The sequence below is a fragment of the Amblyomma mixtum genome, chromosome 1 (genome assembly GCF_055824585.1).
Source record: "Amblyomma mixtum isolate Tamu chromosome 1, ASM5582458v1, whole genome shotgun sequence".
NCBI classification, from domain to species: Eukaryota; Metazoa; Arthropoda; class Arachnida; order Ixodida; family Ixodidae; genus Amblyomma; species Amblyomma mixtum.
This window is the reverse complement of record NC_143012.1, coordinates 222,446,668-222,462,382: the sequence shown is the minus strand read 5'-3', so window position 1 is coordinate 222,462,382 and position 15,715 is coordinate 222,446,668. Positions and strand designations below refer to the sequence as shown.

At 46.4% G+C, this 15,715-nt stretch overlaps 1 protein-coding gene across 4 annotated transcripts in view; it reads left to right on the top strand.

Moving 5' to 3' along the window:
* The first annotated feature begins 380 nt into the window (after window positions 1–380).
* Window positions 381–15,715, top strand: part of Rim (Rab3 interacting molecule) — a 135,248-nt gene continuing 119,913 nt past the window's right edge. For all 4 annotated transcript variants that reach the window (XM_089564267.1, XM_089564261.1, XM_089564280.1 and 1 more), the window contains exon 1: window positions 381–1,009. In XM_089564267.1, the coding sequence (XP_089420393.1) occupies window positions 858–1,009 (152 nt within the window). In that variant the 5' untranslated portion in view covers window positions 381–857. The remainder of the gene's footprint in view (window positions 1,010–15,715) is intronic.

Here is a 15,715-nt window from a genome sequence, read left to right as displayed (position 1 = left end):
CATTTGGTTCGTTAAAACACAAGGCGGCGAGGGGCGCAGGCGCTGCGTTGTTCTCAGCGCTTCTTGTATGATGCCTTACGCGGACGGAGGAAGACAACACCTGCCAAGCATGCAAGGTGGCGGCGACAACCGCAAAAGCTGCGTCGCCGTCACCGTCGCGCGTGCAACGAGCAGCATCGTCCGCACGGCCCGTCGCCGAGCTGCGGCTGCTTCCATTGAGACCCTCGGTCACGGCTGCCGGCAGCAGCTGCGGAAGTGACGCGCGCGCTTGACGTTCCGGAAGTGTGGTGCGTCGATTGGCCGCGGCGTCGGCGCGTTGACGTCAGGAACCGCCGCCTGCGCCGCCGCTGTTCCTCGGCAGCCGAGCAGCAGCAGCAGCAGCGGAGTCGCCGCGGCCGGAGCCTTTTTTCTTCTTTCTTTTTGTGGCCTCTCTCGCGGGGGTGCAAAACGCGGAGTGTGCGCGGCGGTTCCTTTTGCGGTGGAGGGACCCCGCGTTGGTGCGCGGTCCTCTTGTCCCAGTGCCCAGCAGGCCTGTGCTTCCCCTGGTTCGCGGTGGCCGTGCCCGGATTCCCGCATGTGTGCGCGGTGCGGTGAGCGCGTCGTCGGCCAAGAAGGCCTAAGCGGGGGGCGCTCGGCGGCGGCGTGAGGGGAGAGCGCGCGCGCGCGACGCGGCCGCGCGCTGTTCGCCTGCTATGTGTCGGCTGCGGCGCCGGGCGGCTGTGGCTCGCGAGGCCGGCCCCGTAGCTACCCAATGAAGCCTCGCCGGGTTCGTGCGTCCGACGGCTGCCAGCCTGTTCTCGTTCCCGCTGTTCGGAGGACCCAAGGGGCCCCTCGGCTCCGTGCTGCCGGCGCGGCCTATGACGTCGGCGCCGAAAGCGGGGCCCCCCCTGAGCGCGGGGCCTCCGCCCATGCCAGACCTGAGCCACCTGACCGAGGAAGAGCGCAGGATCATCGAGTCGGTCATGGCACGCCAGAAGGAAGAGGAGGACCGCGAGAAGGAGATCCTCAAGTGAGTAGTAGCACCGACACAGGCACGGCCCCCCCACCAACCAACGGGCGCCGTGTTCCGGAACCGCTAGGCCTCGCGGCCTCCGCTGCTTCGCGCTCGGTCGCGCGCGCCAGGATCGCCGTAAAGGCTGCCCGGCATCTCGTTTGGGCTTCGGGAGGGTCGCTTCGCTCAGAGGTGTGTGCGAAGGCCCGTCGGAAGCCCGCGCCCGAGCCCGGGCTCGCGGTCTTATCGTCTCGCGGGAGAGCCAAACACCGGCGCGACACCTACACACCTCCGGAACACCGGACGCAGCTATAGGATTGTGTGTGTGTGCGCGCACGCGAGCGTGCTGTTTTAGACGGTGTCGTGATGTGCGCTTTCTCAGTAGGGCTTCTTACGCTGCCCTGTGCAAAACACCCCTGCTCTGTAGAGAAACGTACGCTGTTATGTCAGAAGCGGCTCTACGAAACCGCATTTTCAACACAGGAAGTAGCTAAGCCTAACGGTCTGTAAGCTTGCTCCGAAACTCTGCTTCTCTTGCGAATTCGTAACGCCGCTTACTCTACTTCCGTTTCTGAAGGCCCCCTGAACTTAGCAGTTACGATTGCCTGCTCTTCTCGTGCCAGCTCAGCGAGTGTGCAGCGTAGCTTGAGCCTCTCCAGGCAGTCGGTCAATGCAAAGGGCAAGGGCGATAACATTTGGGAGGGGGGTGTCGTCGACCCTTGTAATGTGTGCTCACTTTCACTTGCCTGCTTCTTCAGTTGCTCCATTCTTCTTTAAATCTGCCAAGGACCTGTAACGAAGGATAATGCGTCGTCGGCGCGAACCCGCGGATGACATCTATCACGCTAATTTAAAGCTTTTCGCGCTCAAGGGCTGTGAGGGAACGACCGTGGCAAGGACAGTTTAGTTTCTGACTGCTGACCAGATGATGTGGCGTATCGCCCCTGCTTTTGTTTTTGTTTTTTTGTCACCCTGCATTGCAATTTACTACCGTCTATGATGTCGTGAACGTCGAGTGTGCGCGTGGTTTTGTTATTGTTGCTCTGTGGCGCAAATCACTTCGTGCAGGCCCCCTGATGAAGTCGTGACTCCAGGCTTATGGCTTTGAAGTCGTTAATGTCAAATTCGAAATGGCGCCTTAGATTTAAATTAGAACCATTAAGATTCATGCACGATATGGGTGCCATACTTTGCTAGGAACCAGAACGTTTTTTTTTTGTTTTTGCTTGTGCTGTGAACCCTACGAGAACACGGCTATTCCACTGTAAGCAGTTAGCTACAGAGTGATCTCGAGAACTACTAACTTGCAGCTTTGAACCACAACAAGGACTGCTCATAAGTCGTTTCAACTAATTCCAGATACTAGGCGTTGAGATTTACCATGAATGTCATCGTGTTCTTGGCTGAAAGGAAAAAAAAAAACAAGTGCGCACGTTTGAACGGTTTATTCCTTCTCGTAAAAGTACATTGCTTATTCGCCTTCTCCGTCGTGTTCCCAACGTGACCTACTAAAATTAGGTCGCCATACTCGAAAATACACCGTGCGATCTGTACCAGTAGCATTGACTGTTCGAAACTCACGCTCGCCACTGACAGAACTATGGCTTCATAAAAGATGACGCGAAAAAAATGTCTATAGTACGCTCAGATGCTTGTTGGTGTTTGTTGTTGTTTTCCTCGGGGGATTTCTTTTTAATCGATAGGTTGATAGTTAGATTAGTGGCTTCAGTGATGGGTCGTATTATATGTGATTACCGTTGACAGGCTGAGCGCCTGAGGAGTGTTTGTGCGTTTTCCGAGACTTTGCGAGAGCTCCCGACATTATGCGAGAATCCGAATTGAGTATAGATGGCTCTGGTCGTTAAGCTTTTCGTTGTTTTCAAAATTCTGTGGTAAATCTTCGGGGAGAGAAGGAGTGGGGAATGACCAACGTGAGACTCAGACGAACGCGGATGCTCTCAACATGTTTTAGTTTCGTTCGGTTTGAAGAGCCCCCCCCCCCCCCCCCCCCCCCTTCGCGTAAAAAAAAAAAAGGATATGTACGATGAATCCACGCAGCTCGCCTCGCATTATTTTAACCTCCATGCCACGTTTGATTATATCGAAATAAGAAAACCAGTGCAATACGTTCTTTTCATTTGGTATATTACTCAGGCAAGCAGTGGTGCCTGTAGTTCGATGACATATATTTTTTAGAAACACCAGCGGTGTAACTCTCGACAACGTGAGTGATCTAGGGTCCTCCCTGACCACTTGGTAAAGTTTTCAGTGTATCAAACGAAAACGACATAAGAACAGCGTAGGCTCCACAAGCTTAACACGTTTTCAGAAAGCAGGCTTCCAAGCTGCCTTTTTTTTTTTGCGATTACCGATTACCCTCTTGGCTTTTTTTTTTTTTTTTGGTTGATGTACTTCTCGTGTCGACCTTATAGCAGTAGCTACGCAACGCGTCCAAAGCAGTTCACGCATCACCCGGAAAACGTTCACTAATTTTCTGAGAGGCAAGAGTTACTTGCGTTTACGCGACCGTCTTTTGAGCAATTTTTCTTCGGGTGCATGGGTATACGAGCACCTCGAAAACGTTAGGCCCTTAATACAAAAGTTGTACTCGGCTATCTACCAATATTCCAAGTTTGGATTTCTTAAATTGCTGAGTTCGAAGGGATAACGAAGTCTATTCGGCAAATATGCAGCGTGTGGGGACGCCCTAGCATCGTTTACCGCGCGTGCGCGGTTCAGGGTATTTCACACTGAACAGCTCAGTACCTAATAATTTGTCTCAACATCCCGAGGTGAGGACACGTATCATTGTGTAAATCCGAAGTACCTAGTCCTAAAAACTTCAAACCTTAAATAGTTTCTTAATTGGACCAGGAGAAGCCACGAACGTCATTTTTTTTTGGATCCTTCGAATTAGAGGCTGTTAGAAAAAATTCTGCCAAAGAGGAAGCTGACTCACTGGTTTTGATTTTTCCTTGTTTTTCTATCTCTTTGTTGTTCGTTACTTCACCGACAGTGCGTATAGAGAGCGACCGGCAGAGACAGCGATGCGCCTAGCAGCCGATGCCGCCTAACCTTCGCCCTTTGAAGCTTGAAGATATTGCGCAACACTTAGCACAAATGTCGTGTAGTGTTGCGCCCGGATCTTCAAGCTTGAAATGTCACAGAGGTTGATTGCATCCTAACGTTTTTAAACTGTGCTTCGCTCTTTCTCGTGGCGCTTGTTGTTGTTGCTACGTTTATTGTAACGCTTAAAAAGCTTATCTTTCGGCGAGCCAAGAGGGGATAATGCGTCGAAAGCGTGGAGTGTACTGCATATTATAAGCAATGATAAAATAACTTGCCGAGGAGATTTGCATGTAAAAACTGCCTGGAAGCTGTAAGTGGGCTTCAAGGTCTTCAGCATAAAAGTTTATTAAGTACTTCAATTGAACACCTTTCTTTTATTCTATGCAAAATTTCTTGAGTAACAAATAACATCAAAGGAGAGAGTCTTTAACGCCTGCATGACATCGACGCAGGGTGTAAAAATAATAAATAAAAGAACCTGTATGTAATGTCATAAAAGTATGAAATGTAATAAAAAAGCAGCAGAGAAGTAATATGGTTAAACAGAAATTTGACTCCTGTCTGCTTGCGTTTCGTTTCTGTATGTTTGGCTTTGAATAAGCAGCTGTCAAAAAAGTTTTAAAAAGAGAAAGAAATTGAGTTGGTTTAGCATTTACCTTATGCAAAAGAAATTCGTAACCGGGTTCAGGTTATTTTTATTAATACTATTTTCAGAGACGCTGCAAAACGACGCGCATTCATACCAGGACTCAGAACTTCATTTCCTGATTCCGCTTCGACTCAATGGAATATGTGTCAGTTTATTTCCGTTCCGCTCAGGCGCGGTAAAAAGTAATTTGTTACGGCTCGCGGTCTTTGTTCCGATGAGGAAATCCTGCGTACCAGCAACTAAGATGAGTTTCGATGTTCGACGTCCGCAGGATGAAGATGCTTTATTTGTTGCTTCTGCGCGCACAAACTCGGCCGATCTGTGCTCCATAAAAGCGTGGGAAACGTTAGATCAGTGGCCTCAAGCATGGGGTCATTCGCTAGCGTGAAAGGGTCATCGTTGATTCGGAAGCGCCTTTTTTGCTCGATGACACTCTAAATAGTGTCAAACGGATTGACATCCCTGAACAATAACGTTTTCTGGGTGCACTGTTGGAATACTGCGTCAGAAAAATCATGACTAGATTCTTCGTTCAGTACAAGTGGTCGTCCAATTTCGCTTCTATTCTGCACCATTGAGAAGAGTGTTTAACGTGAAACTAAGCTTCGCAAGACGAGACCGGGTGCTGCGTCCTCAAAAAAAAAAAAAAGAAATCTAGAGTATCTCTGACGTGTTCTTTAACGCCTCACTTCTCGACGCTTGAACTCTTCTGGAACTTTCTGAAGGATACAGAGAAAGAGAGAGAGAGAGAAAGAAATTATTCAACTTGTCCGAAGCTGCGCTCTCGTGCCTGATGACGATTGTTACTGGGTTGTAATCTGACACACCTATGAATGATATATTCCGATCACGTAGTAACAGCCCGTGTTGACGAAGTGCGTTGCGCAACTGATATGTATGTAAAAGAAAGTGTCAGTCCATGAAAATTCCCCTTTCGGAGATCTTAGCGGTGCGGACAGACGTTATATTAAATCAGCTGTGCACAAGCATCGCGTCTAAATTCAGTTGATTGCAGTTATCTTTGAGCGAATACATGTCCACCACGACCGTATTTCACCATTCATTAACTTAGAAAATTAATATGCTATGCATTTCTAGGCAAAATTAGAGTGCCCATCTCATCACAAGGCCACCTAGCACTAACCCTGCATAGTATATGTGAAAGTACATTTAAGCTGGAGTCCCCGCCGCTTTAAAATCTAGTTACGTTCTCCTGTGACCCCCCCCCCCCCCCCCCCCCCTTCCTTCGGAAGAAGTCATGCAAGCGAGAAGGAAAAGCTTAAACGGCGAGAGGATCCTGACGTTCATGTTCGCGATGACGAGAAGATGAGACAACGACGCCAGGATCAGAGTGTGCGCAGAAGCCAGGCGAGGCACAGTGGTGCTACTCGAGGGTTTCAGCGTCACTTTAATTGTCAGTCAGCTAGGTTTTGCGCGTTCTGTCAGCGACAGACTCCCAAAGACGTTTAAAATGTCAGTGGTTGTAAGTGACGTCATAATGAGGCGGGGTTAATCGTTTAGTTTGCACCAAAATTGTCAGCATGTCTGGTGGCTGCCTAATAATTTTTTTCGTGCGTGACATGTCTACGCTATCATCACGTGATGGTGCGTGTTTGTAAGTAGTACATTAAGCACAGGGGAAGGCTTCACCACAATTGAAGGTTGTAGGTGAGCTAGGTTGTTGATCGCACGTCAGCGCAGAGAAAAATAACGCAGTGAGACCGCTGTTACTAAATCAGCGCGATTGATTTCGAAACGAAACTACACTCAGAATTATGAACCGATACCAACCAATCATGGTCCGTGAATATATATCACATCGGTATATTAAGACAGATTTAGTGAAACCCTCGGCTTTGCGAAACTTGACGCGGCAAAGAAAAAAATGTTCTTACAAAACTGTTACTTTTGAGAACCACCCGCTCAGCTTTGCAACTGCACAAATAGCGAAAAAACAACCGTTCGCGTGAAATGGTTGCAGCAAGCGATGTTATTGGCGTTGGTGTGATTGGTTTATCGTTCGCTTGCCTGTACACCTGAAGTTACGAGGAGAAAAACCGCGCATATATCGCGCGCCTCTTTGATATGCTATATCATTTCAATAATTTTACCTTCAACAAACTACACCGCCACATTACCGCCCCTCCCCTCTCTTTCCCAACTCTTCACATCAGTATTGTTTTGTCAGTATTGAAAGAAAGAAAGAAAGAAAGAAAGAAAGAAAGAAAGAAAGAAAGAAAGAAAGAAAGAAAGAAAGAAAGAAAGAAAGAAAGAAAGAAAGAAAGAAAGAAAGAAAGAAAGAAAGAAAGAAAGAAAGAAAGAGAGGAAGAAAGAAAAGCTGATTTTAGGCATTTCTAATAGGGTTAGAGACAATGCACCTTGATTTTTAAAAAACGGTCTGAATAATAAGTTCGCACAAACGTCACTTTGCTATGTATATGAACTATGCCGCAGTCCTAACGTTCTTCCCGGAGACGGCCTTGACGCAATGATGGCTGCAGCTTGGGAACGACTTGGGGACTTCTACTCCTAACATGGGATTTGTATTGCCTATAGACTTTTGTCTATAGACAGAAGTCTATAGACACTCTATAGACTGTCTAAAACTTTTTTGTAAGGGAAAACTAAAAACAGGGTTGTCAAATCCAACATAACAGGTTCGGGCAGTTTCGCCTGCAGCACAGTCGGCTGTAGCATCATCATGGAAGATTTCTTTTGTGTGTGTGTGTGGGGGGGGGGGGGGGGGGGGGATGTAAAATGGAAGTAGTAAGAAAACAGGTTCCGGCCATTATTATTTCCTCATTATTGGCTGAGTCAGAAGTGTCACAGAAGAGAAACGTTTCCGTCATATCGTGAATGAAAGCATCCCGCAGCAATTATACGAAGGGCCTCGAGCAAATCTGCAAGAAAGTCCAATGTAATTTGTCATTCGCCAAGCACTAACTTCATGTAGGAAAAGAAATGCGAGGGAACGGTCTGACGGCGGTTGCTGAGACATTTCTGGACGTTTCTATGTAGGTTTCGATGCCCATTCGTATGGCGTTCGTTGGAATAGCACATTTATTTATACTGTGGGCTGGCACTTGCTGTAAACATCTGCGACGCTGTCACAAGTTATTCGCAGGGAATGAATGCGATGAGAGTCAGTGTCGGCGTTGCTTTGGCAGCATGTGAAAGTCCTGCTCATTATTTCATCTTGTTCTTCTTGGAACAGAGAGATGCTTTTAAAGAAGCAGAATTGGAGTTCGAAAATGCTGCCTCACCTTGCCCTTAACCATAAGTCTTAGATAAGATTAGTTATATTCCGTTTTTGAAAGCCCAGGCAGAAAAAAGAGCCAGGGTGCGGGTTTAGTATCTAGTTTTCCTTCAGGCCACAAACTGCACTGAACAAAGGCGCTTTTTTACGGGCTGGAGGTTTAAGGCGTGGAATGATAGCACAGGTGGGAACAAAAAAACCAGAAAATAATCATAAAAGCCTTCCTCACGAAGCCAGCGTTCGGTCATTGAGATGCTCGTTACAGACTTTGCTGCGCTTCTTTGTGTGTGTGTGTGTGTGTGTTTTTTTTTTTTACAGGAATGCGAAACAAGAAAAAAAACTGAAAAAGTGAGAAGCGCAGATTGAAGGTTATTACCAGGTTGGGGCCTACCTTTTTGTTTTCCCCTCTTGCTTCTCTAATAAAAAAAAGTTCCTAGACACAGAACGCGCGTGTTCACGCACACATAAGCTTGCGAACACAGCAAAGCGCCAGTCGTGCGTAAGCAAAAGAAGACAATAATAATAAAACAAAATGAAAAAGAAGTCAGGTAAAGGTTGAAGCAATAAATTAACGATTGGCTCCCACACAAGTGGCTCGAAAACAGCCTTGTTCTTGTTTGCTTTTTTTTTCTAACGTTCTGTCCTTTCCTTACTCCCTTCTTTCATTCCTTTGTTCATTCCACGCTTCCTCTCTCTCTTCTCTTCGCTCTCTCCCACCGTCACCGCTGATGGACGACGCGTTTGTTACAGCACGCACATTGCACGCGCGAATGTTTTCCGGGTATGCTGGTTGCTTTCTTGTATGCCTGTAAGTTCTTTTCCTTCTATTTTTTTTTTTAAGGCACTAGCATTGGTGCTCTTTACAGCAGCGACAAAGAGCCTTTCGTCTCTGCGCAGTTGCCGCGCGTTCATTGTGCAGGGACGGGCGCACGAATTTAGGCCAGTGTAGGAAAAAAAATAAACGCAAGAAACACACAAACTGCGAATATTTGGCGAGGTGCGCAGAAACATATATATTAGGTTCATTCTTTCTTCTTTTCTTGTAATTCCATTTGAAATGACTCCACGTCCGCGTGTTTTTGCGCATTTTTAAAATATTTCCTATGAGCACTTGATCGCCAGCCTCCTGAGTTCGTACGCTCGACATAAAGATAACAGTCGTTAGTAGAGAAAGTAAGCTGAACTCACCGTCGGTGTCGCTAGCGTAGCGCTGTTCTTCGTGTCTTCAGTATTATATACTGCGGACCTGTTCGTATTTTTTTGAAGTCGGAAAAATTTAACAAGTTATTTTGGTCATGCTTAAACATATACAAAGCCGTACAGGTCTGTGGCGAGTGCGTCGGCATTTGGGGACTCCTGATGGACGCTTTTTCGCTTTCTTATGAATAAATTACATACATACGTACACATGTATGCGCGTACGTGCACACACACACGTTCGCACACATACATACATGCGTACATACATACATACGTAAATGCGTGCATACATACATACATGCATACACACACACATACATACATACATACATACATACATACATACATACATACATACATACATACATACATACATACATACATACATACATACATACATACATACATACATACATAAATACATACATACATAAAAACACACATACATACATACATACATACATACATACATACATACATACATACATACATACATACATGCATACATACATACATACATACATACATACATACATACATACATACATACATACATACATACATACATACATACATACATACATACATACATACATACATACATACATGCATACATACATACATACATGCCGGTTAGGGAAAATGGTACATTGCTTGAAACTGCTGTTCGTACTTTTATTAATACTTGCTATTTTCAAACACTTCCTTTGGATTATTCACTCGTTGCCACAGGAAAAAAATGTCGCATATTGTGTGAGCACCTTCACCTTCAACGCATCTGAGAAGACAGGCATATAGGGATTCCGTAGAACTTCGCGACTACTAGTGAGCACATTGCGAATGGGTGCCACAAAACATGTTAGAGAAAGATAGAGAGAAAGGAATTTTAATGAGAGGAAAAGCAGGAGCATGTTGTTGTCCCAGTAGAATGCTGCCCATCTCTGATCGAACCTCGCGCGCGCGCGCGTGTGTGTGTGTATGTGTGTGTGTATGTGTATGTGGTGTGTGTGTGTGGTGTGTGGTGTGTGTGTGTGTGTGGTGTGTGTGTGTGTGTGCGCGTGCGTGCGTGCGTGCGTGCGTGTGCGCGGAACAAAATATTAATTCGCACCTTTCAAGTATTTTTTACACCGAAATTTCTCTTCATGTTCATTGAAGGGTCTGACCTGTGTATACTGCTGAGAGATTCGCTCGTCGTTATTTACTCTTCCTTTCCCGCACTCTTACCATTTGTGCCTTTTTGTTAAAAGGTGCAGTGAGTAGGTAAACACCTTTAAGGCACCCGCGCGCCCTTTAAGGTTCACAGGCCTAAGGGTGTGCGTGGTTGTGTGGGTGCTTTCTGACTTTCTGCTCACCTCTCCGGCGCGTCTGGCGGCGGCCAAATTTTCCGAATCTCTGGGAATGTTGTTGCATTAGAATCACTTATTCGAGCGCATATATTTTTTTCTGTCTAGAAGAAAATATTGTAACTGTATTGCAGAAATATTTTCATCTTGTGTGTCTTAATTATTCCCTTGCCGAGACCTTGCGAGTTCACTTTAGCTTTCATTCGCCGATTTGAGTAGTTCCGGAGGAAAGTGTTGGTTTTGCCGCGAAATCTTTTCCTCTCGCGCCAAACCAAAATCGCTACTAATCAGGGTCAATGTCCTTCGCTGCTCACATTATGCCCGCAGAAAACGTTTTGCGCAGAACAGATAGCAGTTACTGTACGTAATCTCATTAACATTGGAATAAGTAAAGCTTGTCAAATTTCTGCGCGTTTGCAAGCCTTGGCAGTTTTTGGAATAAAAGCTTATTATCGTTAAACCTATAAGACATATTCGCGTGCTGTCATCATCAGTGGTTATTACATTCAGCAAGATAAGAACACACAAAGCTGCCATAGCATATAGAGGGATAGGGGAAGGCAAGATGACTGAACTTGTTTACCATGTAAATAATTGGTGTTCATCACAAAACGTTTTTTGACGTCCGTAGCTGTTGCTTCCAAGGCTGCTTGGGTGACACTGAAGTATATGCACACACTTTTTGCGAGAATTTGTCCGGGTGGGGAACAGTACCTGCATAAATTTGTGCGAGCGCCGAACACCTTCGTAACTAAGCCACAATAGCGAGCTTCCTCAAAACCAAAATTCTGTTTCCTTGACATCATTCTTTTTTTCTGTTTCTATAGGTACGACTGTGGTCGTACGAATGTTTGAACGCTTAAATGATAAAGCTCGAATATGGCAGTTTGTTGCTCACATGAAACAAGTACTGTCTAAAGATGTCCGTTAAACAGGCGCTGAAATGCGAATTCACACCCTATAACATACACCGCTCTTTTAAATGTTCGTAGTTGGTGGTTGCTTTCTATTTGAAAGCTGCTTCACAAAAAACCCGTGGGCTTTTATTGTGTCAGTGTTTCAACGGCACACTCATTCTTTAAAGAGGCAATAAGGATATTCGTACGGAACAATTACATATGTATACTTACATATGTGTACATACATATGCATGTGTGTTAATAACTACATACATCTATGTTGACAAAACCCGACAATTCTCAGTGCCTGGCGTGTGAGGAATGAGCGAGGATGACGCTCTGAGAGGGCTGTAAAACAAAAAAAAAAGCAGCTAAATGAATGGAGTATACAAAGTGGCACATGTTGAGGAAAAAGACGTACGTCAGTTTGGATATCGGGTTTAAAACCTTCGTTTGAAGTTTTGATTAAACAGCCGCTTTTATTGCCCATGTGTCTACACAGGCGAGAAAATTTAAGTGTAGTGTTTCCATACTGATAATTTGTAGTTTGCTTCAGACGGTTGGTCGTCAGGCTGCTAAGCCACACGCATAACCTAGAGAAATGAATGTCGACGCTCAGTCACTTTTCACAGCATAAATCAAATTCTCTCCCCATTCCTTCCCGTTGTTAATTTAGCAAGACATTAAACTTGTGTGAGCACATTGTACACGGAGATGGGACAATTTAACTGTTCTTTCTCACTGGCTCATGAAAATAAACGACCCGTTGTCACCAAGATCTGCCACACATCGCTGCGAGTGATAATAAAATAAAATATGTCAGTAAACAAACGAAAAAGGATTAGGAGAACTGGAAAGAATTTTGGAAATTTATCCGTAGAGATTACGCGAACCAACACATTATTAATAACAAGAAATGTGTTAGACTCGATCCTTTCATTACGAGGTACGCGATCGAGATCCAGTCAAAAATTGTTCTTGAATTTTGTAACCGCACTAGTCGCAGTACGCAGTCGGTAAGATGGCAATGCAAGAGATGCCAAAGATCTCTTTCAGCAAACCAACTGTAAGCTTGCCTTTTAAATGTGCTAGAGGTATCCCCACAGGATGCTTTGCACGTCATCACAGATTCACAGTGCTTGTGTCTGTTGCGTGCGCATGCGTGAAAGTAGACGTTGAATTCAGTCAGAGCGATGTAGGTCACTTGGGCCAAGGCTGCTTCGATAGTTCTACAAGGCACAAATCCCAAAGACAATGGTGGGGATATGTAGGTCGCACAGCCCCATCCAGAGACATACTTTTTGGACGCGGTTATTGCCTGGAGTGCTCTCCGGAATTATTTTAGAAGTTATACGTGCAGCAAATTCGCAGCAAGCTTGCTTAACTTGGGTAAAGGAAAGGAAAATATGAAACAAATGTAACAAAATAGTCGGCATCTTAAAAAAAGGACGCTTTCACATAGTTGTCTCCGTGAACTTTAAAAACCTAGGAGACACCTGTGCTCACCTTATGAATGTGACACCACAGAGTTAAAGAATCTCTACGGTCCCTTGAGGGTCCCCTGGAGCACACCTTCGCAGATATAGACACGCTTGTTACCATCACATACTGCTTAATTACACATCATCGTCCATGATAATTGATGACGCTAATAAGTGACCCTAATTAGCTAAGTGTTCATGTAATGCGATTCGCCTACTGTGTTGTGTGAGGTTCTCATACAAGGTCTCCATTTATTCCACTGAACGAACGTTCTCACGAAAGAAAAAAAAAGAATGGGTGGTGTAGAGGTCGCATGCCCGACTCCCAACTCAACGGATAACAGTTCGATTCCGCTTGACCACTTTTTTTTTGTTTTCCGCGAAACTGCTCGCCTACGTCACTACCATCTCGACCAATCGGCATTTTCCAGTCAAGCCGACACCGACGCGGGGTTTCCTGCCGAATGCGACCTTTAACGCTGTCGTGTAAAAACACGTTACGCTGTTTGCATGAAGCAGGTGGGCAGAATTCGCGATGAAGTATTAAAGTTTAGCTGAGAAGCTGGTATGACGGGTCACCTACGCTGACACTTTGGCGCTTAAGCCCCCTGCCAACCTTTTCAGGGAGCCTCGGGGAGATGGGTTTGCAACGATCGCATTTTTCGTCTGCCAAACATAAAGATATCTGAGCTTAGATTCATTTCTAGTCTGTTTGCAGCTTGAATGAAGATCCGTTACACGCCTGCCCTATTCGCTTCATTAAAAAGAAAAGATAGGGTGAAATGGCTCGTTAAACAGGTTTCAGAGGCGACCTTTCATATGCTTGTGAATGTATTCATATGTGCGGACTGGGTTAAGATGCAGGTGATGTATTCCGACACAGCATACTTTCAATGCCGCCTACCTGCTGAACTGAAAGGAAAATCAGTCACTGTGTGCGGCGTGATCCAGAGATTCGCCGGCGGGTATTCTACGAGATATACACTTTAGCAAAACAGCTTCTTCTGCTTCCCGTGGCAGGCAAAGTTCAACGCTCAGTCTGTCCCCGCATTAGGGAGCCCTCGCGGAGAGGAGGACGTGAGGGAGAGAGAGAGAGAGAGAGAGCGGGACATCGATGAACCCCTGGCGGCGGCCGCCCACACCAGCGAGTGGGAAGTAAGGCTATCAGGCGCACCACCTTTCACACTTGACATTTTCGTCGCCGCGACGGCCTTTCCTGACTGCCTGCGGAAGGGACCTGATACCCCCCAGGCGTGGGAGGCTCGCTGGATGGCGGAGGGGAGGAGGGTGAGAGAGGAGGCGAGACTGCTGTATCGGGCGCTCAAAGATCCTCGTCGACGTCGACAGTGACTACGCAGATCTGTGCTCGTCTTTCACCACTTTCTTTCCGTTTCTTTGCCTTGACGCTGTTCACGTCTTCACTGGCGGCTGACGTCTAGACACGATGAAGACGTAGGCGCTGGCTGACACCAGGGGTTCTTCAAAGCATTTTTGCGGAGTGGTATTCGCGTTCGCCGGCGGGTCCACAAAAATCCTTTTTTTTTTTTCCCCGCCGGCTCACAAACGCCTGTTTTTCTTACGTTCTTCCATCCTCCCGTGACATTTCGCGCTCGGGACGTGCTGACGGGGCGAATGTGTCGCTCGTTGTCTTTGTGGGTCTCGTCATTCTGACGGTGATATACAGATGACACATGGGAAGCTTAATGGCCGTATCGGCTCAGTATCGACGAGTGCTTCCTGTGACTCGGGTTTATGGTCAGTTTGGTGGCGACCGTCGGGGTACGTGCGTCGTCTTCGCTGCCGAAGACGCGAGATCGCTCGGCCGGTGCCGGTGGAGACACATTTTCTCGTCCTCTCGTCGTTAATAGCAGTGAGTGTTGTTTGCATTTGAATTTATTAATGCACGCGCTAGTTCATTTCCATTGTCTTATCGCATTTGTGTAACCTGTTTCGTTAAGTGTTTCTCTCAGGAAGCCTCGGGCACTGGTATTGGCGTAGCCTTTGAGTTTTTGTTTTTGATGCTACCTCAATGAATTCTCATCATGGTCAGTTAACCGATATCGCTGAAGCTGCACGTTATGTTTCACAGTTTGAATCCTGCATGTTACTCAGAAAAACTAAATTATGACTGCCATTTCCCGCTCAACTTGACTTCCCGAAGAACTGTGACTGTAAACACCCCCCCCCCCCCTTTTTTTTATAATTTCACCAGTAGTTCTAATGAGGGTCTTTTTCCGGGGTAATCGACATCGCTGTAATATTATGTTGGAACCAAAAACTTTCAGGTCACCTACCGGGCTCTATAAGAACGTTGCTCAGGCGAGTGAGTAAGCACTCTCGAAGTTGGTCCCACCCTAGCAGCACAGGGCATCGGCCCAATATTAGAAATGTGTTGGCAAAGATTGGCTCTTTGTAGAACCTGTCTTTGCCAACACAAGTCCAGTATTGGGTGGATGCTCTGTGATGTTTGGCATATGTTTAGCTGCATTGTAACCTGACCCTCGTCGTCCTGATCCATGGCGTGCCAAAGGGTCTGGCTTGTGGGTTCGGACCATGGCCAGGCTCATGGACCTGGCTTGTAGTTCTTGCCTACAGCGTGGCTCATGGGTCTCGATCGTGGGCCTACAGTCGACGTCGTGGCTCATGAGTCTGGCTTCGAGGTTTGGTCCATTGCATGGCTACTGGTCTGACTTGGGGCCTTGTCAATGGTCTGCCTCATAGGTATGACTCATAGGCCTGACTTGGGGGCCTGCTTCATGGCCCGGATCATGGCGCAACGCTATCGTTATAACATAATCGTTCTCATGGAGAGAAAAACCCCGAGATG